Source organism: Ambystoma mexicanum, chromosome 12 (genome assembly GCF_040938575.1).
Source record: "Ambystoma mexicanum isolate Mex_15411 chromosome 12, UKY_AmexF1_1, whole genome shotgun sequence".
Taxonomy (NCBI): domain Eukaryota; kingdom Metazoa; phylum Chordata; class Amphibia; order Caudata; family Ambystomatidae; genus Ambystoma; species Ambystoma mexicanum.
The window spans coordinates 97,718,610-97,743,151 of NC_090936.1; the positions used below are offsets into that span (position 1 = coordinate 97,718,610).

The window sequence follows — 24,542 nt, forward strand, 5'->3', positions numbered from 1 at the left end:
GACTTTCAATTATGCACAGGATTTTGCTTGACCCGTTGCAGGACCACTTTGATTCACAATCCTTTGCCACTCTTTCGCTTTTGCCACCTCTCAGTTGGATACCTTAAACAGACCTCCGAATGAGCATGCATGCGGTGCCGAAACACTGTCAAAGGTATCCTACCTTGGTTTCAAAGTTCAATCACTCATCTGTTAAATTTTACTTGCACTGGTTATCACACGCGTTTCATACACTGCTTGCTTCAGCGCTATCATACAATGTTGCCTCTTGCAACCTTGGCTTCAACTGAGACCAGTCTGGTATCGGTGTCCCCAACTCACCGGATGTGATGAATTCACTGGCGCCGCTTTGTTTTGGCGTAGGAGCAAAGGACAGTACCACATCTGCAGGCGTTTCTCCCCACCTTTATTATCGACGCGGGAGGGCCCTGGGTACCTCCAACACAACGCAGGATTCTTCAGCCTTGTTTCCGGGTCTTAAGCTTTCCATTCGAGGTTTCGCAAAGGTAACGGTTCCTTGTCGAAAAGGTCAAGGGCACTTCCCTCCTTGCACTCCCCTTCTGTTTCGCCGTCTTTCTCGTGTTTTGCCCTGCTCAGATTGTGCTCTTGTGCTCCACATTTTACCCGCGTGCGGAAGTGTAATGGAGTCAAGCAGCCCTCCAAATAAGGTGCGTATCAGGCATTTTTACGCCAGAACTCTTCCTTGCGTACCACTTACACGGGCTATTTATGGCAGCACCCCCAGAAATCATGGAGCTCACTGGCAACAGCCTGGCCAGTAGTAGCTTGCAAATCCACTCTACTTAAGCAATCGACACAGTTCCTTGAGAGAAGCAACTGGGATGAGTCCTGGTCTCTTTCATTGTTTTAACACTCTCCTCTGTTAATTATTCTATCAAGGTAATACTTTGAGTAATGTAAAGGGGAATTTGAGTTTTGTTCACTTTGTTCAACTGCCTGCTTTTTGCAGGTCACAGTGTTATTAAAGCATCTTGAATCATGAACATGCTTTTCACTTTGCTTTAGGACACAGGAAATGGTCTTCAACAAGGGTTGCATTTCGGCTTAATTGGCTTTAATAAAGGCAGCGCAGTTGCAGCAGCATGGGCATTTCATTCTTCATCACAGAAGCACAACAAATGCTTAGCTAGGCATGTGGTCTGCTTTAACTGCCTTTCGGACCACCCACTGCAAGAAGGTATAATGGATACAGGTAGAATCAGTGCTGTATAGTGTAGAGGTTGAGTCAAGTACCCCCACCCAAAGTTCCTCCCCAATGCTGCCTATATGTTGGGAGCCAGAGTGTGAGGCACGCGGATTGCCAGTAAGAATACCTATACCAAAGAGAATCCTGGAAGTAAGATTTCCATTGAGAAAGCCATACTTGCATACATGACAATATTATGCCCATTTGAATACAAATCCCAGAGGAAGTGGGAAAAGCAAGCGAGAAAGCAGACTGGTGACGTCATACAGATCAGAAATGACACATAAGAAGATTATAAGCATTCCATAGAAATAAAAAAGGAGATGCTAAGCATGAGCAACATTTTAGGGCTCAAGATGAAGATGCTCATGCTACAGAAATAATGAAGTTATCAAGTCGTTTTACAATTGTACAGAAGCAGTGACGCAAGTAGACAAAGTATTAGTAAAGGCTAGCTATGTAGTGACTAGATTGCAGTGATGCGCCAACCTATTGACTTTGGATGATTCCACAACACACTTCAGCAGAGCTAGATCCAGTGAAAGGAAAGGTTTTCAGTGTGTCGCAGTTCGAAAATTGGAAGCTAGTCCATGGAGGTGAAGCAAAGAAGGGCTTGGCTGGCTCAACACCAAGAAGTCAAGGCCACCTCGGGACTGAACGTGCACACATTGGTTACAGAACGTGTGAAAGAACAGAACTACTGTCTTGTGAGAAGCGAGAACATTAAAGACGTCAGGTTCCTCATTTAATATTATTTAATAATAATAATTTAGAATTTATATAGCGCTACGAACCCTGAGGTATCTGAGCACTGCTCATTACCCACGGTGTGTGGTGCTCATTTATCAACCTCGGAAGGATGAAAGGCTGAGTTTGGCTCTGCCGGGATTCAAACCTCCAACAGCAGGCTCTGCACAGATATCAAAGCGAGCGCTCTACTCACTGTGCTATCGGACGGGCGATTTTAAATACAGAAAGACTCAAAAACATGGTCTGCAGTCACATGGCTGTATGAGAATAGATACGAAGACAAGCTGTATCGAAACCGAGAAGACAGAGTATGCTTTACTCCCTCATTCTTCAGCAGAGAACATTTAAGGATGAGTTCAAATCCTTAATTGACTGGCAGACTAAGGGAGGGCTTAGTTGCCCCAGCTGATGTTAGAGACCCAATCACTTTCCTAACAAGTATGCAACATATACATAGATGTTACCTGTAAGCCGATCACCATTCCATGTAGGTTTTTGTAGTTTGCAACGTAGGTAGACGTCAATAGTTTATTATAAAAGTGTATTTTTTTTCTTTAAATGCGTTGCATTGAGTGAGAAGATCGAGCGAACGCGCTGATGTTCACTGTAACTCCCTGTTTTTGATAATTGACATTAAAACAGTCGCACTCTGCCAACTTCCTGAGTCAGCTTGATTATTGATGTTTGAGTATGTTCTGCATCTCCATCTGTCTCAAAGTATGTCTATCTCGTCTTAAAGGGCTGGGTTGGATACCCCAGTTCGATATATTTTCGTTGACAAAGATTGTACCTGTATCTCTCAACAGGACTGCTATATATTCAGGCAGAGTAGCCTACATTTATCAACAGAGCTGCTATACCTAACGCATGTCATTGCACAATGTCAAATATTCACAGCAAGGCTAATTGCAGCATCCCCTCATTTCTTAGCAGGACAGCTGTGTTTTGGGACAGCACCTGCATTTCTTAACAGAGCTGGCTTTAAGAAAGCACAAATATGTTCTGGCATTTACTGCAGTACAGAGTACTAAATCACAGAGCAAGAACAGTGTGTGAGCTCTTCCCCATCAACCTCCCATTGCCAAAAATATACCACATTTCAAAGCTTCATTATGAACCTCCTGACTAATGTAGGATAGTCCAAACAGGCTTAGAGCTTTTGACAAGCCATTTATGTCAGGCAAGCCTCAAATGAAACTGCCAGTGCCCTAACCCTGTGTCTTTCAGTGTCAACAGCCTTTTGGAAAAGGCAGCTCAGTGGGTGAATAACCCTGCTGCAGAGATTATTGTGTAGCCCGTTAGTTAAAATCCTGTTAATAGACGAGTTAATGAGTCTGCATCAGAGATATGCACTTTGAATGCAGGAAACATTGAATTGTAACAGTTGACTTAACTTTTCCATTTATCAAAAGGAGTACTAAACGTTTGGTGATTCAGAACACATTTCATCCGGGATGCTCCATTTGTAATGGCTCATATCACAAATCATCAGGGCGGCTATACCTGCGATTGCTCAGAACACATCTCATTGGGGCTGCTGTACCTGCAATGGCTCAGAACACACATCTCATATGGGCTCTTGTACTTGCAATGGCATAAAGTGCTGGTAAATAATCTGCATTCAAGCAAGTGCTACATCTGGCCAGACAAACCTCCAACTCTATAATTTCCCAGTCTAATTGCCAAAGGAAGGTTTACACACATTTAAAAAGGAGCACCCAATGGTAAATCAGCATTAGATTTTTTAAAACAGAAAAGACATTTTCAGTCTTTTGGATATTTATTGGTGCTATGTTAAAAGACAAACAAAAAAAGGAGAGGAAGAGCTACTCTGAACCAACGCAACACAGAAGAACAAAGGTTCGGCAAGGGGAGTGGGGGGGGGGGGGTGAAGGGACAGAGAACATACTAGGCAATCCAAAATAAGAATTCAAGCAACAGGAAGAGAGAGAGAGCAATGAGCTACATGATAGGGCAACAAAGAAAGTGAGAGGGCAAACAGAGTTAATAAAATGACAACAAACACACAATAGGAGTGTGGGATAGAATCAGAGAAAAAGACATTTGGAGACAGTAGAATGAAACAGATCAACAGCAGGTGGGGATAGATGGAAATAGAAAAGCAAGACTATAGAAGGGTAGGTCAATAACAAAAAAGTGAAGAAAGATCATCAAAAGGAGTAGCAACCACAACCGAGAAAATTAAAAAACAGATAAGCCAGAGTAATGACAGGAGAGAGGAAGAGTTATATCAACCGATTCAGTGAGATATAGAAGGGAAAAAGCAACAATCGAATGCAGAGATGCGAGATCCAGAGTGACAGAAACAGACCACAAAATGTGGCATCGCAACACTTAAGGGTGAGAGGCAGAGCGTCAGAAAGTGAGAAGGAGGGAAAACAAAATAGCAAAGGGAAGGAGAGATGGAGCAAAAACATGTGGCTGTCAAGCAGGAAGTCACAGGCAGCAGCAGTAGGCCCGAGAGGCACAGAAGTGATGCTGGTAGAGTAAGGGACTTGATTTATGAATCACTGGATCTAACTAGCTGGCATCTGTAGTAGCTCTTAGATGAAATATTTTATTTGTATCGCGCTCGTACACAAGTGTTTCAGAGCGCAACTAGGCCAAGGAGGGGAACAGGGGAGAACACCACAACAACGATCTTACTAGGCCAAGTGACATTGAGAACGCACAAGTGCATGGGAAAAGGGAAAAAGTGCATGGAAGGGGCAGAGTGGAAAGTGCGTAGCAGAGGAGAGCAGATAAAAAATAAATAGAAAATGGGGCAATAAACAGTGGTAGTGCAGCAAGCAAGTGCTGTGTTTAAGGCAGCAGACTGGGAAGTCTGATAGTTGCAGAAAAAGAAGAAATATATGGGGGGCTATAAGGGTACAGATACAGCCCCGGTGCAAGGAGTGGCCAGGAGGCAGTGCAGGAGGGTGGCAGGGGGAGAAGGTACCTGGGCCCAGGGGACAGAGGGTGGCCAGGTGCACAGTGCCAAGAGAGCAGATCAGCAGTGGAGAGGGGGAGCGAAGGCGGAAGCAAAGAGGATGGTCTTGGATATGGTTTTCCTCAAGTTTTAGATTGGTAGGGAGGCTGCTCCAGAGGGAGGCCCCAGCCAAAGATAGAGATCTACCCCCAACTTGTTTCTTTGAAAAACAATTGACCCGGAGGGAGTTAGAGGTAGAGGAGAGAAGAGCTAGAGAGGTATTTGCATAGGGATAGCTGAAGGTATTTTGGACCCAGGCCCCAGAAAGCCTGGTGGACAAGGCAGAGGGTTTTGAATTTAATCCTTGCATCCACTGGGAGCTAATGGAGAGATTTCAGAGCTGGAGAGATACGATCCCAGGATCCCAGGGCTTGAGGCCAAGGACAAGTCTTGCAGTCCTGTTCTGGATAACTTGCAGAGGACGGAGAGTAGAGGCAGGTATATTTAGAAAGAGGCTGTTACAATAGTCCAACCTAGAGAGAATCGGAGCTTGGGAGACAGTGAGCTGAGGGAAGGAAGGAGAGGAAAGGCAGAGTACCTTTGAGGAGGTGCAGTAGGAGGTTTGACTTTTTAGAGACCTCAGAGATATGGGCGGAGAAGGAAAGCGTTGAGTCAAAGATGACCCTGAGGTTCTTAGCCTCGCAGGTAGGGGTAGGAGGAGGGCCAAAAGGAGCCCGGCCAGAGGGTTAGGGAGAAGGATGGGGATGGTGTGCCGATGAGGAGGATCTGTGTCTTGCTGGCATTCAGACAAAGATCATTGATGGCACACTAATCTTGGATGGCAGTAAGGCAGTCCGAGATGAGAGAGGGAGAGGAGGTGGCCGAGGGCAGACGGAAAATGAGTTTAGTGTCATCAGCGTAGCACTGGAAATTTGAGCAGAATATGGCAATGCAGTGGGTGAGAGTTGCCAGGTATTGGTTGAAGAGCCAGGGTGAGAGGTTAGACCCCTGGGGATCCCCACAGGTAGAGGGCAAGATAGATGATAGGAAGGACCCCACTTGGACCTGGGAGGGTCGGTCAGAGAGTAAAGAGGTCAGACAGGCCAGAGCCTGATCAGTGATGCCCAGGTTATCACGCAGATGGTTGAGCAGGATGGTGTGGTTGACAGAGTTTGTGCCCAAGCATCATTGACTGATTGATATTTTATTTCTATTGCGCTCGTACACAAGTGTTTCAGAGCGCGACAAGGCAAGGGAGGGGAACAGGAGAGAACAAAACAGCGATCTTACTAGGCCCAGTGACATTGAGAACGCGCAAGTGCACGGGAGAGGGGGAGGGGAAAAGTGCATGGAAGGGGGGGGGGAGAGGTGGAAAGTGCGAAGCAAAGGAGAAACAGATAAATAACAATAAATAAATAATAAAGGCAACAAACAGTGGTAATGCAGCCAGCAATTTGCAAGTGCTATGTTTAAGGCAGCAGACAGGGTAGGTCTGATAAGTGCAGGAAGAAAAGGGGGGGGCTGTATGGGTACAGACACAGACCCCAGTGCAAGGGGTGGCCCGGAGGCAGTGCGGGAGGGTGGCAGGATGAGCAGGTACCTGGGCCCAAAAGACAGGGTGGCCAGGTGCACGGTGCCAAGAGGTGCCATGAAGAAGAAGCTTTATAGTATGCATCTACAAGGTTCTTGTCTGGGGAAAATTAGGCACAATGAAATAGTTAGAACCACTTTGAAATACAGCGGTTTTGTGTTTTCGAACAAAGTTCTAATTTTACGCACAAAGTGGATAGTTAGACACTTTTTACTCTCGAGAAGAAATTTTAGATTTAGATTTAGTCTCAAATTCACAAAATTGGGAGTAAAATACTCTCGCTCCAACATCTAGACCACTGCAGTCAGGTGTCTGTGTAATGGCAGTAATTGCCTGACCCTGCCTGAGGATTGTATTGGGACATGTCAGGTATACGGATCGGGCGTCAGTCCATTTTCTCTCATAGCGAGCTGTCCGTGAGATAGTGTTTGTGTTGTGAAGGGGGCGGAGGGGGTTGGTCCACCCCCAGGAACTGGATCCAAAAGCGATGGCTGTGTCTGTGCCACCTGTATGACAGATCCCTGGGGACTAGCGAGTGACACCTTTAGGTTTCTCACTACCCCCATAGAGTTTCCGTAATCATGGCCATCATCCACTCGTGCCTAGACTATTCCAGCTCCCTCCACCCATGCGCGCCTACATACCAACTCTGCCTGAAAGAACACATCTCCTCCGCACTCAGGACAGTTCACTGGCTGCCCATCAGCCAATGGGCCTCTTTCAAAGCAATAAACTCCAGATTATCCAGAATAATGCCATCCGAACAGCCTTGAACCTGACCCAATGGGGCCATGTAACTGCCCACAGAAAAGCCGCCCACTGGCTAATCTACTTCAAAATACTCTCCATTAACACCGCTGCCTCGCGAACACTGCACCCGCTACCTTTCATCTAGAAGCACCAAACATACTTCAAGACCAACCAGAGCGACCATCTGATCATCCCACACTACATGTGCACAAAGGCTTGAGGTGCTGGCTTCTCAACCATGGCTGGCCGCAAGACTCTGGAACGCCCTACCAGCCCAACTATGGGCCAAAACTGCTTACTGGACATTCTTAAAACTTAAACTCCAGACTATTCAACTAACTTGGTATGCTCCCCTCAATAAATGTGCATTACCCACCATGCCATGCACAAGAAAGGCCAGAATTCCTTGAAAACAAGCTCCCCCTTTTCAAGTTCTCCAGATTAGGAGGTGCCCGTTTCTCAGTCAAAGCACCCACCTTATGGAACTCCCTCCCCATCACACTGTCTTATAGAGGATGACATGGCCTTCAGGAAAGCCCTCAAAACCTGGCAGTTCCCTCCCACATCTAAACACCACCCTTTTCGCCCACGCCCACTACTTGCACATAAGCGGTTTCCAGCACTTGTCCCTCTCAATCCCTTCCCTCCCTCTTCCACTGTGCTCTGCCACCTCAAGCTCTGCCTTGGGTGCAGCCAACCCCATATGAAGGACTCAAGAAACTATTTCAGTAAATTGTGCATAAGACTCCCGACAGTGAGCCGGGTATTGCACTCATATGGGCCTGGAGGGTGGCCACTGCATCATACTTAAAATGCACCTTAGGAAAATCCCCCCGATCATCCGGGAGAAAGACAGCCACATCGGATCCCACCCTCGTAGTCGGCACTATATGTAACTAAGACACAGGCGGTTGGGCCACTGCATGTAAACATTAAAGGGGACCTTGTTCGCACTAGAAGAAACTACAGATGGCAATCTCACTCTAAGATCCTCTCAGAGGGCGAGTATTATGTATCCATTTAACACTTAGAAAGTCTGTGAAACGTAGCACTGCTCCATGCACATAGATGTGCAGGATGTAGACATTGTGGTTGTAGACATTGTGGTTTGTAGAGCTTGCCCATTTCCTCCTCTCGCACACTGTCCCTTCACAATTTAGCAGAAGCCACAGGCTTATTCACCACACCCTGCAATCACATAACACAAACACTATTGCACAACACCTCTGCCATAAGAACAAGCGACAAAAATTCAAACTGTAGCTTCCCACATAATCATCTCCTTAAGTACAATCCACCCTTCTTAAGTACATAGTATACCTCTGCTGCACCCATCCACATGCCATTCAGACATGGGTGTCTAGCAGGGTCTCGGCCACCCTCGCATAACTTTATTGGGCAAAATGCACACATGCATAATAGCACCTCCCAATTCTCCCAAATGTTTGACTTGGTCCATCCAAGGGTGTTGACCAACAGCGCGCGTTGGGACCGTAATTTTAGTGAAAGGCACTATACAAATGACAAAACGAATGAATGGAGTATGCTATACGACGGAACGTCGAAAGGAGAGCGATCTGGAGAGAGGTGTTCCCTAGGCCAGGAGCTATGTCTGGAATGTACTCAAGGTACTCAAGCCTCAGCATGTGGAAGACATGCCCATGCAAACAGACAGCAAAGCCCTTCTACTTACTTCGCGAAGACCCCGACATTTTAGGAGCTGTACGTCAAATCCAAATTTTCCACCTTAACAAAAGCTCCCTGAAAAGAGCAAAAAAATAAAAACCTAGGTATGTGCTTCTGGGCAGAGTGCTGAAGGACACAACACCGATCATTGACTCAGCAGTGCTCAGAATTCAGCCTTCCAGTGCCATGGTGAGCGTGTGCATGTTTAAGCCATACCAAGGAAACACAGACAGCAAAGAACTTCTACTTACTAGGTCCCCAACATTTGATATATAGTTTATAAATCATACATAATAGGACCTGTATTTAAAAATAAATGTATGTAAATAACGCCTGTGAGGCATTACTAGGGAAAGAGAAGCATTATCACAGAGGGGAGAGCGTAATGACAAAACATGGGGACAATGAAAGCAGGGACATTTACACAAAGGATGGACACCAAGCAGAGGATGTGTCAGATGAAGGAAGACAATACAAATGGGAAGAAGGAATGCAAAGAGTTACGAGAGAGTAGAAGATAAAGAATAGGTATACAGATGACAAACCAGGTGCCAAAATGCTTGGAATACAAAAGGGAGACAAGGTCAGAATAATGTTACCCATGAAAACCATTAAGGGATTGTCAAGATTTTCAAGACCCAAAAGAGTGAGCATAGGGGATCGTGGAGAAAGAAGGAACATGAATAGGATACCATCTAGTCATGGTGGAAGAGGTGCATGGGAAGAAGGAACGAGTGGTTGATAGCAGTAGTTAGTAGAAGATCAGAGAGAATGAGCAGATGGATACTCCTGTTGTCAAGGGAACAGCAGTGAGGGTGTGCAAGATGAAGGGAGTGATGTACATGCAATGCAATCCTGAGGAAGATCAAAGGCCATATTGAGGGGCCTGCCTTTCAAATGTAAAAATTATGTAATGTACTAAATAAAGTTCTGTTCCAACAGGATGATGTTCATGTAAAAGAGGAAGCTGTGGTGTATGTACCCTTGGCTCATGCAGGTCCTCCCTTTCCTTGTGCCCGGCTTTCATTGAGGCCCCGGATCTGTTCACCTCGGCCGCCTCTCCCTCTGCTCCACTTTTTTTTTTTTTTATGAAGTCTTGTGCAACTCCCTCACCTGGTCTGATTTAACCCCTCTTCCTACCCCCCTCTCCCTAGCCCCCTCCCCCTACTTCCTATGCCTCGGTTCTTCACTCTAAGCACTTTGAGATGACTGACATTCAGGAGTTCATTGCAGTGCAAAGAATAAAAAGACTGACACTTTGAAAAAACAACTGGGCGCCAAACGCCTTTCATTAAAGTGCTTATTGTGCTTGAGCTTTTCCTAACCTGTAAACGAGTCACTCACAAGCTCAGCTAAAGAAGGCCACGAGGATCTGCAATAAGCGACTGAGAACGTGGCATGGAAAAATACAAACCACAAATCAATATTTGCGACTAAGAGCTCTTTACATAAGTGTAAAACTGACGACGTGAAAACTATTTGCCAACAAGGAAATAAAAAAAACACAAGTACAAATTATTAATAAGCCAACAACCAAGAAGGCATACACTGTCATAAATACACGTGTATGCAAACAATGGCAGGACTATAGGCAAGTGTCAACGGAGCTCCCTCGGCATTTAACAAAACAAGTGTTCGTGCGAACAGGGGTGGATCTGAGCCACAACAAGACTAAGCTGCACTCCTGTTACCGCAACTTCCCGGGGAAGAGGTCTCAAAGATCTGCTGTTGAGCTGTCTCACAGCACTTCAAGAGACACAGAGGGGGACAGGGCGATTCATTCAGAAGCTCTGCACACAACAGCCAAAGCCTCACATCCTTCCATAAGCACTCTCCAAATTACAATATCGGTCTTTTTACAGACATGTGGTTATTGTGACAGATGAACCTAGCAAAAAGCACAGTTCGCATTATGTGCTCAGAAGGGTTTCATGCTTGAATCACTCTCAGGTTTATTTCAAATAAAGTGTTAAATCTTATGTCCCCAAAATGACATTCATGCAAATCGCCAGAAATCAGCCATGCCTACAGGTGACCCTGCAGCTGGTCTTGACTGGATCCCTTGAGATTGGCCCCGCCATCGGCACCCATCAACTCCTCACTGCCTTACCCCCTGCACAAAATGGGGAGAGGGAATAGGGTGTCCAGACTTCCCGGTTTTACAGGGCCTGTATCGGAAATGCGCCCTCTATCCTCCGGTCTGAGGATGTTTGATTTAAAAACTCTATCCTGTTTTTGAGGAAAGGAGGGTACAGTTTTTTTGTTTAATCGCCAACAATTATAAACCTAAACATTAGATTTTCAGAATGTTGTCATCCGCGGATGGGCAAGAGCCGCCAACCTTCCAAGTACCAGCCATATAGATTAACTGCTTGTGCGACAGACAGGCCGGGAAACAAGTAAATAGCAAGCAGCCCTACACATAAGGGGTGCATCGGAAACATTCACTCCCTAAAAAATGGCAAATACAAGAAATAAAAATACGGAGCACAAATACTCCCAACAAAAAGTAGGAAAAAGACAGGTATAACCTTGTGCCCCTGCTTTCACCCTCACAGCTCCAGGATATGTTTGGACCAGCAGTGCACATAGTACCACAGGAAGAAACCGTCATTACTGCCTAATCGAAAGACGTAAACCTGTATCTCAATGTCCATGAATAACTAGGAATAATACAAACACATTTTGATTTTCCAGTTAAAGCATTTTTACTCGCTCATAAAACACTCTCATTGGGAATTGGACTTTTATCATTTCACTCCCAACCTTAAAAAAATAAAATTAAAAAAAAAAAATAGGGTGTGAATTACTTGCACTTCCAAATCTTATCTGGCGCACTGATAGCAAGACATGTAATTGCAAACATGGCAACAGCTCCTTTGGTCCCAGTCCTCATTCAACCACCCTCCCCCATTTTACTGAAAAGAAGTTTGCAACCAAAAACGCTTGTCCCTGGCGACAGCTTTCTCCAAAATTATTTCTTTTTGCTGTTTATTTGAATGTTGTTTGCATGAGTAATACTCAAAATCTTGTGTGGCTGCTACACAGAAACCATTAGAAAATGTGTTGATATGAGAAAGTTTTACTCCAATGCGCCAACCTTTAGAGTTAAATTTGTTGCGGTGAGTCTTCAAATTGTAATTCCAATTAGCAATTCTTTTAGAAAAGGAAAAAAAATATATCTTAAATGCATTAGTTCTGTTCTATAGTGCTTTTTATTTTGAATTCCATGTTACCATCACATGTATAATTCAATTTATACAGTGTTGCTAGTTCCCTCATGCTTCTAAGTGCTGAATATAGCTGGTCTAAACTACTTTATCGACCATGGAACATGTAGTGCCGACTCGACACTGCTGGGGTTCCAACTTGGAAAGTGCTGGCTTGCACTCTGTCGGAGGCGCGTGCTCGACATGTTAGCAAGACATCTGGATGATCAGTGTACTCTGTCCTGCTGATACAACTCGGGCAAACAGACCTTCATATCCAAGTGATCTGCCAACCAAGAACCCAATTTTTGAGCGCTATTATGGCAAATGGTTTTCTGCCATCCCCACACTACCTGTCGGGAGAAAAGCTCCACATAAACGCTGCATTTGACATTTCTTTCACTCCTTTCTCATGAACAGCTTTGATCAAGTCAAGACTCCTATGCTAGAGCCCCCCTACATGAATTCCTAAGATGTTGGTCTTGAGTTTTACACTCCCCAAATTACTTCTTAACATGTTATCTTCTCTTAACTCACCCCAAGCTGCTTACTGTAGGATCTCTTTCCATGTAGACCGGTCCTTCAATTGAGGCATTCTGAGGCCATGCTCAAATTCTTCTTCGCTTTTAGCCATTTGTCTAAATCTATACAAGGAGGACACCACTAATTAATTGTCTCAGCAACTCTCATGACCAAGATACCTCCAAATGCCCAACACAGTCTCCTCCCTTTCAGGGTAAACCCTTCCGAGGTCACCCTAAGTGAGTGTACAAGAACTCTTAGGATCCGAGCCTGTAACATCCATCCCCTTTCTTAATACCTTCAAAAACTTACCCGCACAAGGGCTCATATTCCTATTCTGCAGAAATACATACATCAGTGCTTTCCCTAAACAATCCATAAACCGCGCCACCTATTCCTTTCAGCTCCCTGCAGTGTAATTGTCCAACTTCCCACAGCTTTGGACACTGGGTGGTTATGTTCTGCTTATGCAACCTAGGTCCTGAAGGTGTAGCTTGAGTGGATGCCATCCAATGACATGCATGTAGACCATGTTTGACCTATTAGTCGAGAGACTTAAGAAGGTCTGATGCTTCGATCTACTTTTTTACAGGGACCTCCACTTCCAAGTCCGATACAAACTATTGAGTGGTGGGTAATTAATTGGTAAATGTTTACTCATACGATGAGGTCAAGGTCAGATTTGCGCAATGTATCGACATCCAGCTTGTTTATGTAGGTCATGTTTATTGCCTGTGCTGTGTGCCCAACACCCCCGCCCCTTTATTAATGTAAACTTTGAAATGCAATTATAACTTATTGATTGTAATCGCAGACACCAATATATGTACACGTTTACGATGTGTGGCAATATTGCATTACCATAGATGTTTAGCTCATGTAAGCAAAAAGAAATGTGTAATTTGATTTCTACAATGTGGTGCCTTACGGGAATTCTGTTTATTTGAACCCCTCCACTCCCCCCTTTCTTGACAGTCTTTGACCTCTTCAAACGTGGTTACTGAACCTTTGCCTCACCTTATTACATCGGAGTACAAGTTAACAGCCCCATCAAGAGACCCACAAATGTTTTCTGAATAAAGTTCCCCAAAACACAAATCCTAAATCTGACCCAAAGCACCCAATATCCCCCTTTAATATCCTAACAGTGATTGCATTCCTCTTTATCCTTCATCTTTTGCTCAGTATCCTGGCTCATTCCTCAATACACAAACCATTTCAACCCGGAGGGCTCCTAATACAATGCTATTATCCATGACACGCTACTCCAGCAAAATTTGAAACAAATTGTCACTGGGGCCAATTGTCTCAATTATTGGTAACGGGAACATAACCGGATCCCTTCGATTCTCTGTATCCCTCCGATCTGTATGCAAGTTGAGCCCGACTCTCTGAAAAGGTCCCTTTGTCTGCCTATATGTTCTGAACGTCAAGTCTTCCCTGGTCTGCAAGGATTCTATAATGATGTGCCTCATCCACTTGCTTAATTAAAAATTCCATATTTGTCCCATGTCTCTCCCTCTTCTGCCACCAATTGGCAAGCAAACTCAAGGTGGACCAGCAATGTTCTGCTTCGTGCCCATTGGACCAGCTCCTTCCTACTGTGCAGCTTATCCAAAGGGAGCTGCGATATTTTCCATGTCCAGCCTGATGCCTAAGGTCCAACAAGTAGATGGATCTTCAGCCTTTTCCAGGTTCAATAGCAACTCGGTCCTCTACAATCACCTGCATTGATGGCAATAGATGCCCTAGTTTCCCTCAAACACAGGTCGTCTCAGAGAGGAAAGCCTTCCAGGCAGTGCAGCACCTGCGCCGATAACCATTTCCTCCGAAAGGGCCACTCCAGAACATCTCAAACATCTGCAAGAAACTCAGCAGCGCATCAGCAGACTGGTGTCCTTAACCATTACACCTTCAAACAACCCCAGTTGCTAAAAATTAGGAAATGCCTGGCAAGCAGCTTACTTTTGTACAGCGGATTCCACCCACTTCTAGACCCTTTAAAAGCGGTTATTGACCCCATTTTTATTTATTCTGGAAGAATAGAGGCATGAGCCAGCCCTGAAGAGATTCAACCTTGCCAAGTGCAGGCTGGCGCCATGTCCTAAATCTTAATCTACCACTTGGTCTGAAGTCATGTCTTAATACCCCACTTGCCACATCCCACATAGGGACTGCTAGGTCAGTGTTTGCATACTCATTCCCTTGTATGCCGCTTGATCATTGAATTAGATGGGTTTGTTGCCCTCCTTGCCATAACCGGTGTTAAGGAGCCTAAATGCCCTCAGTAGCCTTCAACACAATAATACTAGCAAATCATTTGTTAGTTGGGTGTGCCAGAAACGTCAAGCAATGTCCCTTAACTTTTTGCAACTTCTGGTCTACCACACCAGTGCTTTAAGAGATGCTATGCTTTCAAACCATCTTTGGGACATCTGTGAAATGTACCCAGAAACAAAACTGCAAATTTTTTCTAAATACCTGGAAACATCTTGCCTGTTTAATGTGGCACACACACACACCCCTTGTACTGCAGTGGGAGCCCTTTTCAATAGACTTTGCTCTATCGCCATTTCTGTTGTGCAAGCCCCACCTTCTCTTCCTCACGGTAGCACTGATTACCAGTTGCCTTCCTGTGCACTTGGACCGTTCTTGCCAATACTTGTACATTGTCGGTTTGCATGAATCTTCTGATAGACAACTACACAACGGACCCCTCCCAACGATCCTATGACTGAAATCCTTCTTGGGTTGGCTGAGCCTGACAAGGCATGTACAGCAAGGGCAGACAACCTGCCATTTGGGCAGATATGGTCTCCTGGCACAATTTTCTGCCTTTCCAATTCTTCCCTGGTCATGGTCTGGGCAATGCCAAGTAGGTCCAGTTTTCCTCGCTGCGCTAGAGCAAGGCTATTTCTCCAGAATTATTGTGGGCCCTTCGGACCAAATCTAGAGATATGAAGCCATGCTCGTCTCATGCTGTACTCCTACTGGTAACAGCCTCCCACAATGCACTGTACTCATTCCGAGTCCAGGTCCAAATGTTGTACTGCACCTCACTCGGTCTGTGTGAGAAGAAATGTTCATACATTTAAATCATTGTATGCACATTTATCTCATTGATATCAATGAGGAATATCCTGAAAATCCAACATGTTTCCAGCCCTCGAGGCCTGGAGTTGGATAACCCTGGACCAGAGCCTTCCTGTCACAGCCCAACACTTGAATCTGTAGTGACGTTTGTGCGGATATGCTCTATACATCGGTACCAAACGGCACAGGAAGTGAGGAAGCAGCCTGCTTGTCCCAAAGAACTTTCTGTTCAGTTCTTCATTTCACGAATTGACCAAACTACACTAATTCCCATCGGCTGGGCACAATACTTTGCAACTAGTGCACTGGAAATGGGAAAAATCGTAGGGTTACCATATTTTCAAGACAAAAAACACGGACTGCAAACAACAAAAGGACTATCCCACACTCGCCCCTTCCTTCTCCCACCTTAAGACGACCATCCCGACTGCAACACACTAATTTTTAAAATTAATTAACTCATGTAAATAAGGCTCGGAGGAAGAAAAAACCTGGGAATGTTGTGATGTCGAGGCCACGTTAGGGGCACGTAGCAGTGAAGTTAAGTGGTTTAGGAATTTAATCCATCAGTATTGCATTTACAGCATTTCTATGCGACCTTCATAATAAAAAGCACAAAACGTATACAGATTTTTTTTTTTTTTTTAAAGTGAATTAGTTCAACAAGGAACTTTTCAAACAATGAAATACATAGGCAATCAGGCAATCACGCCTACAAATACAATACACGTGACTGGATTCAGAGGTCCGTGTAAAAATAGAAATGTGTGGTTCCCAGCCGGTACAGCACATTCCTTAACTGCACTATAGTGGTACAGGGATATGAAAGCCTCAGCATGAGCCCGATTTACGGCTTGAGAACCGCCCTAGCAACCACGAGGAGTGCAGGGCAGCCACGTGGAGGGGTTTCTCCTCCCAGCAGCCCGCCAATAAAAGGAGTTAAGATACGACACCTCTGAGGTGCCATTTAACTCCACTGCAGACTTCCCCCTTTCTTAGACTGCAGCACCACTTTTCTAGTTTAATGAAAGTTTAAGCAAAAACTTTCCCAAATTAGAAAAGTGTCAGTCTTTAAAGAAATGCTTGCAATGCCACTGGAGCACATAATTCCCCCACAGCGTGGGATTTGAGCAGCTCTTGTTGCTGGAAAGCAGGACATCTTCCCTCCAATGTTTCCACCCACCTCAGAATGATGGTGCTGGAAAAGTATCTGCAACACTTTTCATCATGAGCTCAGAAGTGTGCAAATGACCGCCAAATAGGAACACACGTACAAATGAGGTGCTGAAATAGGTGGCAGTTTTGCGCCCACAGAGAAGCTAAATCCGCCTAGAGGTACCCATGGTTACATTTTTCAATAGTACCGTCCTAGAATGCGTCCGTAGCCTCACGCACAGATGTAATGTTCTACTGCAAGAGGCCCGAACTGAACTTAAGCATGTGACCCGCATTTCAAAGACGACGTTAAGACCCAAGGAATCGTCACATGCTCACCGCATGTAACCCTCATGGACCACAGCTTCCTGTAAAATCCTCGTGACGACCTTCTTCCACTGCCTGTAGCAAACAAGGAAACCAGTATAGTATCCAGGATGGACACAAAAGCAGTTTCCCTCCAAACGGATGATAGCACAGAACACCATCAACCAGATCTGAACCCGTATTATCGCAAGTATTCCATGCACAAAATACCCACTCTTCAAAGAGATTTCAGAAGAGACTGCCAAAGCCACATACAGTGTTCAAGCAGTCCAAACTGGTATAAATGTCCTGCAATTTAGAGACATCTCTTAGGGTGAATATTGTGACCAATCAAAACAGAAGCGTCCATTATTCGCTTAAAAGGTGTTTTTACTAAATCACTAAAAGACATGTTTTAACATTTAAACTTGTGGACATACGATGTTCCCATAATGCCCTTTGCTTTTATGCAAATTGCCAGGATTGGGTTCTACGAGGAGATACTGTGTTGCACAAACTGTCTGGGGGGCATCAACCCTTGGCCCCGCCCCTGTCTCCCTATCGACCAACCCCTCCAAAGAGGTGACAGTTCCTCCAGTGAATTTTTTCCATTTCCAGCACTGCCTCCCATGTACTCTATTTCTAGCCTCTTGTTGGTGGACAGTGTTGGAAAATCTTATTCCATTGACCTGGCCCACTGGTAGCATAAGCACACAAAACACTGTTAAACCAGCAATATGTACATCATGTGCATATGCAATTAATACCCATGTTTTGTTCTTTATGCTTCATCAGGGCTGGTTAGGGGTCCATTAAAATGACTAGAAACTGACATAAGAGATCAAAAATGGTGCCAATTCCAGCTTCTTCATACCACCAAAATGGTTAGTCCACGGCAAATCACTCTACGTAACCCCTTCCATGGATGTGCATAAAACAGTGACCACTTCCGGTCTGTGACCCGTGCCACATTTTTTTTTATGAGTTAGGAAAACCTGGGCTCTTAACCAAGTTCCCCCGGTCTATTATTGGATTCTGTGCAAATTCCACTATGCTCCGCTTATACACGGTGCTTAAAATCTGGTCAGCTAGAGGCATGCAGTATTGAGCCATGTTGAAATCCGACTTTTAGTAACACTTGACTTTACAAAGTAATATTGTAACTCTGTAAAGTAGGAATAATGAACATGCCATAAAGGTTGGGCTGCTGATGCCAAAATACAGATCAAGGCTATGACCCTTTACTAGGACTGCGTAGTACACACTTTTGGGGAACTCAAAGCACAACTTGAAGTTACGCCCAGACAAAAACCATTTCTTTTAAAAGTGCTCTGGACAAACGGGCCCAATCTAAACATTTAGAAAAAAGGCAGGCAGGCACACGTGTTTGCATGCACGTTCTTCTAAGAACGGACCAGCATAGAAGAGTCAGAGAAGTGAACTAAGAAAAACTCAGGCTGTAGTGTACTGTCAATTTAAACAGTCTTGGTGGCACTGCTCTGTGTGCACCCCGGACTCCTTGTCTGCAATAGTTGCACGGGCTTAATTTAGCTACGCCTCACAGCCAAACCCCAGCAGAGGAGCATACCTTACTGTTGGCGGGACTGGGCAATGTGGGCCTGGGTACAGGGGTCAGTTTACCAGCACTCTCACAGGTATAAAAGACATCCACAAGTTCCCGGTAGGAGATGGCATTTTTCCTCGCAATCCAATGGCAGCTCATCCAGTCAACCTTGTTGTGTAGCACCCTCATGTGAATCTCACAAGTCCTTCTTCAGGGCCTCCTTAATCAATGAGTGGCTGGCATGGACAGGCACCCACTAGACCTTGTCTGACCCTTCTTAGACATTTTTACGTCTTGATGTACAGAGCTACTGCAAGAGTGGGGACTAGTGGATAGAGTGTGGCCGTCAATTTTTAGTGGGGACCAAGTCTCATTGGTTTTAGATACGGTTGGATATCTGGAGTACATTGGTGTAAATTGAAAGGAAATTATTGTTATAATCTGATCTGATTTGCGCATACCTCATTTATATGGGTTACATGTAATCGATTTTATCTTAGAAGATGTTCATGATGTGTCTTTCCCTGTTGTAGGAAAATATGAATGCTGTATGGTAACTATGTGATTTATATTGCATCTTACTTTAACTTTTTTTTGCAAAATGTAACTTTTAACCATTTATTTTGTTTATTTAATTGTTTTTTTATAACACGCCTAATACCGTAACCGAGTTTGGTTTCTAAGAGCGAATCCGGTATTCCAAGACCAGCGCGTGGCCCCTGTGCTATCCTCCGTTCACCACAATGCAAATAAAAAAGGTACAAAATAAAAACTACTGCATGACAAGTAGCCGAGCTGCTTCAGGGGCCTGTCCTCATAGTTGGCTCTCCACATTGGGTTACAAATCAAGTAGTGTGCAGGGACCGCAACAGACTGAGCAAGAGCTGTACTCCGCTCATGGGTATCTAGCATGACCCAAGAAGCGTGAGCAAGTTCTGGGGAATCGGGAGCTGGTACATTCCTAGTGTACTGCCCTGCTTACTGCCAGATATTACAACTAAAGATATTCTCCATTATATGACCCGATGGGTTTTCAATGATCTCTAGAGGAGTTCTAAAGCTCTTTGATACACATTCCCAAACGTGCAGTTAATGTCGCATAGGTAGGTTTGAATAGCACCATTTGGCCAAAGACAGGGTGGCATACTTTGCTGTGAGGATAACCAGGCTCTTCTAGGAAACGAGAGCTAAATGGCTCCCAAGCAATATGAACCCTGCTGTGCAGATGCGGGTTGAGCAACATACTAACTAGTCATACACACATGGCCGTACTGCCCCAGATTAACTTCCCCCTTCACCAATGCCAACATGTCGCAGCCCACAATAAGCTACATATGAAATTAAAGGCGGCCTACTGCCAAGGCGTGCAGCTACATCACCCAAATAGACTGTCCGCTACATGCTTAACTATACAATATTTTTGTTCGCAACTTTAATTCAGTTATTCTAACTATGTATGAGATTCGAGGGCACTGCCATTTCCTAGAACTCCATACAATAATGGAGGTAAACACATTTAAACATGGCCACCAGGCTATCCAGCATCTAGCTTAACACCCAGTACATAGGCTTTAGGATCAACTAAATGTGGGCATGCTGGGAAATGTGCAGGCAATTGTTGCACTGGCATGTTGCAGAAGCTTTATGTTACCATCTGAAACAGGTGATGAATGATCCGAACATAATCAAATAGGAAATTAAATACTTACCCTTGGGTTGCCTCACGCTTGTGGTTATTTACCATTTTTCTTATTTCCCTGAAGTGAAATCCTAACACATGCTATGTGAACAAACCGAAAAAGATCGCGATTGGGTGTGGGCAACATGCCTTTAACATATTCTGGAAGAACATAGTGTCAGAGGTTGTCAGTTATCTGCTTCACCTGTTGGTACACAATGTCAACAGTGTTTCAAGATGTAAACTATCAGCTGTTAAAGTCTTCCTAGAATGAGTTCAACACATACAATTGGTCCTAACAGGGATTTAAACAGTTGTATACAGACTAACTGGCCACCATTTTCACCAATCCATAAACGTTCTCTAAAACTCACAATGCAGCTTTTACAATGACATTGCCTCAGTAAGGAGCATTCTTAAGCTATAGGCTCTATCAGAAAACAAATCTTCCGTTGCCATACACCAAGACAAGGTAGTTTTAAGAACACATGTTTAATTCTAAATTCATTGTAGATCAGTCGACTGAGTTGCAAGCTTTATATCAATAGCCATGGTCTAGACAGGGTATTGCAAAATATACTCGCCCACTAGCATTGGCTAGTAGTTTTTATTAAGGGTGAGTACCATTTGCAGGCTACTCAACCTTGCTGGCGTGTAGGGGGCGGGGGGTGTTAGAAACTTATTTTCCATTTACAGCAAATGTAAGTTTCACTGTGCATGCTTGGCAGCATAGCACCAAATATAAAGTGTGCTTATGGCAACATGCACCATTTTACAAAAAGCACAGGTAAATATTTTGTCACTTTGGGACGAGCGCATTTCTCTTAAGTCGAGTATGTAAAACTAAGGAACTCCCCCTACAGGCCTAGTGTGTTTTTTTTAGAATTTGCAAGGCCCACTAGGGCAGAGCAGTCATTGCAAACATATACACAAAGCAGTTGTGTAATACATGGACCACGCCAAGCAGATACAAAGACAAGCCAGTTTTTCATCTCCTTTGTTCAAGGACAATAAGGCCACCATGAGGGTAAATCCAGCATGGCCAAATAAGACTACGTTGCAAAGATTTGAGCTACACTTGTATAAAGGATTTTGACACCAAGGGCACATTCTACAAAGGGGGCATGCGCAACAATTGTGTTTCTGGCCAATATCCCTCTAGACCCAATTTTCAAAGCTGCAATGTGGCAGTAGACATTTCAAAAAAACACTCTTATCGATATACGGACGGAAAAGATTCACAGGTGGGTCAGGAAGTAATGCGTAATTTGTTTTCTACCATGACGTTTACACACCAAACTCAAAAAACAAACACTGCTCACTAATCTCTGCATACCATGTGAAGTCAAACAGACATGTGTAAGGGGAAGAGGAGAGAGACTATCACAAAAGGGTGATACATACAGTGGATCTGTGGTATTCGAAGAAGACTAGTCAATACTACAGAATTAGAGGATGGAAAATGAAATACCTCACAGAAAGCCAAATTATGACAAATGCAGAATGTAAAATGTAAAATGTGCACTAGTGATTTTGAGAAATACTGCGCCCATCTATATATGGCTAGCTAGTAGGTCGCAACTTGACTTTTTAGAAGGATGGAAAGGTTCCCAAACAATGACGTGTGGTTATGATTAATTCAAAGTATTTCATCCATAACTTCTTGGCTTCTGCCATTCCATGTCGAATTTACTGGGAAATACCATCTGTGAGGTCCTACGGGCCCTCAACCTTTTCCAGAGACGGAGAGCATCTGTACAGATTTATAAAGAAAACCCGGACACTTGCCTTAGTTTCCACGCCGTGCAGTCTTTATGCATGGGTGAGGGGAAAACAAGGGGTCCCTTCTCGGAAGGTTTGCTCCCCACCATGCAGGGAACGCCTGATCCACGTCTGAGAGACAATCACAATTTCCCAGGGATAGAGAAGAGAAAGCAGCACCAAAAGGGACAGGGCGTTCGGAGTCGGTTATCACACAAAATGCAGATTCCGATAGCTTTTATTGGACTAAATGCTAAAGATTAACATGTCAATATTATACCCAAAATAAAATATGCACAATAACGACCACGAATTACTTTGTAGCCTTTTGTAAAAATCGTTGGCTTGAAGCGTTTTAGTTAATTCGATTTAATTAAATACCAGTGTGCTGTGCCAGGCGGCCACAGTTGGAACCCCGCTGACCAGGTTACCCCGCATAAGGGCGATGATGGCTCTGAGAAAAGGAAACCAACGTGTTACCCGCAGCCACCTGGTCACAAGCCGACACGTGACCTGCTGTTTACGTTTGCAGTGCAGCAATCTGACGGCGCCCTCTCCTCACCTGCACCGAGGTCTGACGCTGCTCCGGTGCTGGCCACGGGCCCTGACAGCAACAGCAGCAGCAGGAGGAGCCGGAGGCACGGGCAACCCGCAGCCCCCTGCATGACGGGGACCACCACCCTCTCGCACAAGCGCCCAGCGCCGGCTGGTCTCAGGGAACAGAGGGAGCCCGGGCAGCGCGTCCTCCACGGAGCTGGGCTCTCATGACAGAAGTAACCCGTGCTCTGACGACGGTGGCACCACCTCTGATAGCCCAGGGGCACGGCGGCGGCTCGGGTCCATATCTAAACTTCCTCCGCCAGCCAGTGAAGCCCAGCCGCCTCCCACTTCCGCCTGACTCCTTAACCCCTTTCTACCTTCACACGCAGCCCTACGCAGGCCCAACGCCAAGGGGCTGTCTCAAGCCCGCATCCCAGAGGCTAGGGTGTTGCAACACACAGTAACTCAGCCGCTTACAGTTCCCATGCAGCATTAAAACATTTATTCCAGAGCATCTATAATGCTACCTTACTGGATGTGTGCAAATTAATGTTCATACATTATTTACTATAAACTGTTAAACATCTCTCACTCTCTGTCTCAAGAAGTTTTTCCCGCTTTGGTTCATAGCAACTCATTGTGTCATCCTATGTTTATCAGCTGTCTGACCCAATGATATTATATGTACTTCCATTGAATGTCTTTCTTGTGGGGGCACAGCGCTGCCTTATGATGTAATGTTTGCTGTTCTTTTACAAAACCAGAATAAAATATTTACAAACAAAGAACACATTAAGAACTTTCAACACTTTAAGGCAGGGCCGGCCTTAGGGCAGGGCTACCCAGGTCGAGCTTTCGGGCGCCATTAGCCCTCCTGTTGCCATGCCAGCTCAGGGCAGTCTTTCAAGGACTCTGGAGAGGAGGATTTGAAACGGACGGTACGGTTACCATCGCTGCTGTGGGGGGGTGCAGCTGGCCGGACACCGCCCCCCCTGGTGCGTCCCCAAACCCCGGAGCCGAAGGAGTTTACAGTTCGGCTCTGTGCACCCGCACTGCCATGAAGGCCTGCGCGTCATTTGTCAAGCCAGTGTACGGTGTGGCTCCGCCTGGTGCCCAAGAGGAGCTGGGGTTCACCCAACAGGACAGAGTACCGCCCATGTTGTTAAGGGTCAGGGAGGCAATTCTGGATGCCAGTTGTCCTGATAGGCGGAGAAAAAGAAAAAAAAAAAGAATACGGCCGTCAAGGGGCGTCACCCTTCAGGAGTGTCGAGGGCCGTGTTTTCGGGAGCGTCTCCATCTGTTTCCGGAAGTGCTTTGCTCCGGTGATTTCTGGGACTTGCAGTGCCCAGGACTGTCCCAGTCCATGTGTGATCGGCGGCTGGTACTGTGAAGGTGTCTACAGGGCGCAGTTCATGAAGATAATGTTGCCGGTCATGGAGGGCATTGTCACTCTAAATGGAGGCCATGGTCGGTGTCGTGCGTATGGGAACTGGGCAGTGCGCATTGAGGACACCAAAACGGCTAAGGAGTGTTGCGGTGATGTAGGTGCTGAGCAGGTCGTATCTAGGGCCTTTGGAAATGACTATAGACCCACGTGTGCTGTATGGTAAGATACATTGCACACTTGTTACATGTTGCACAAAAGTTGCAACATGAGGAAAGGACTAAGGGATACAAAGTCTCCCAGTACTGACTGTCTTAAGGGCATGTCAGTTTCCCCATAAAAAGTGAGCGAAAGCCCAGAGGAGTGCAGCTAAAGGCTGTGCTTCTCTGGCAAAGTCAGTCAATGGTGTCTAAACAG

General features: G+C 45.2%; 1 protein-coding gene across 2 annotated transcripts in view; it reads right to left on the minus strand.

The window, feature by feature from the left end:
* Nucleotides 1-23,105, minus strand: part of TM7SF3 (transmembrane 7 superfamily member 3) — a 358,501-nt gene extending 335,396 nt beyond the window's left edge. Inside the window, exon 1 of one of the 2 annotated variants that reach the window (XM_069628089.1) lies at nucleotides 22,764-23,105. In XM_069628089.1, the coding sequence (XP_069484190.1) occupies nucleotides 22,764-22,866 (103 nt within the window). In that variant the 5' untranslated portion in view covers nucleotides 22,867-23,105. The remainder of the gene's footprint in view (nucleotides 1-22,763) is intronic. The other variant, XM_069628090.1, reaches the window with a different exon arrangement.
* Nucleotides 23,106-24,542: the final 1,437 nt, after the last annotated feature.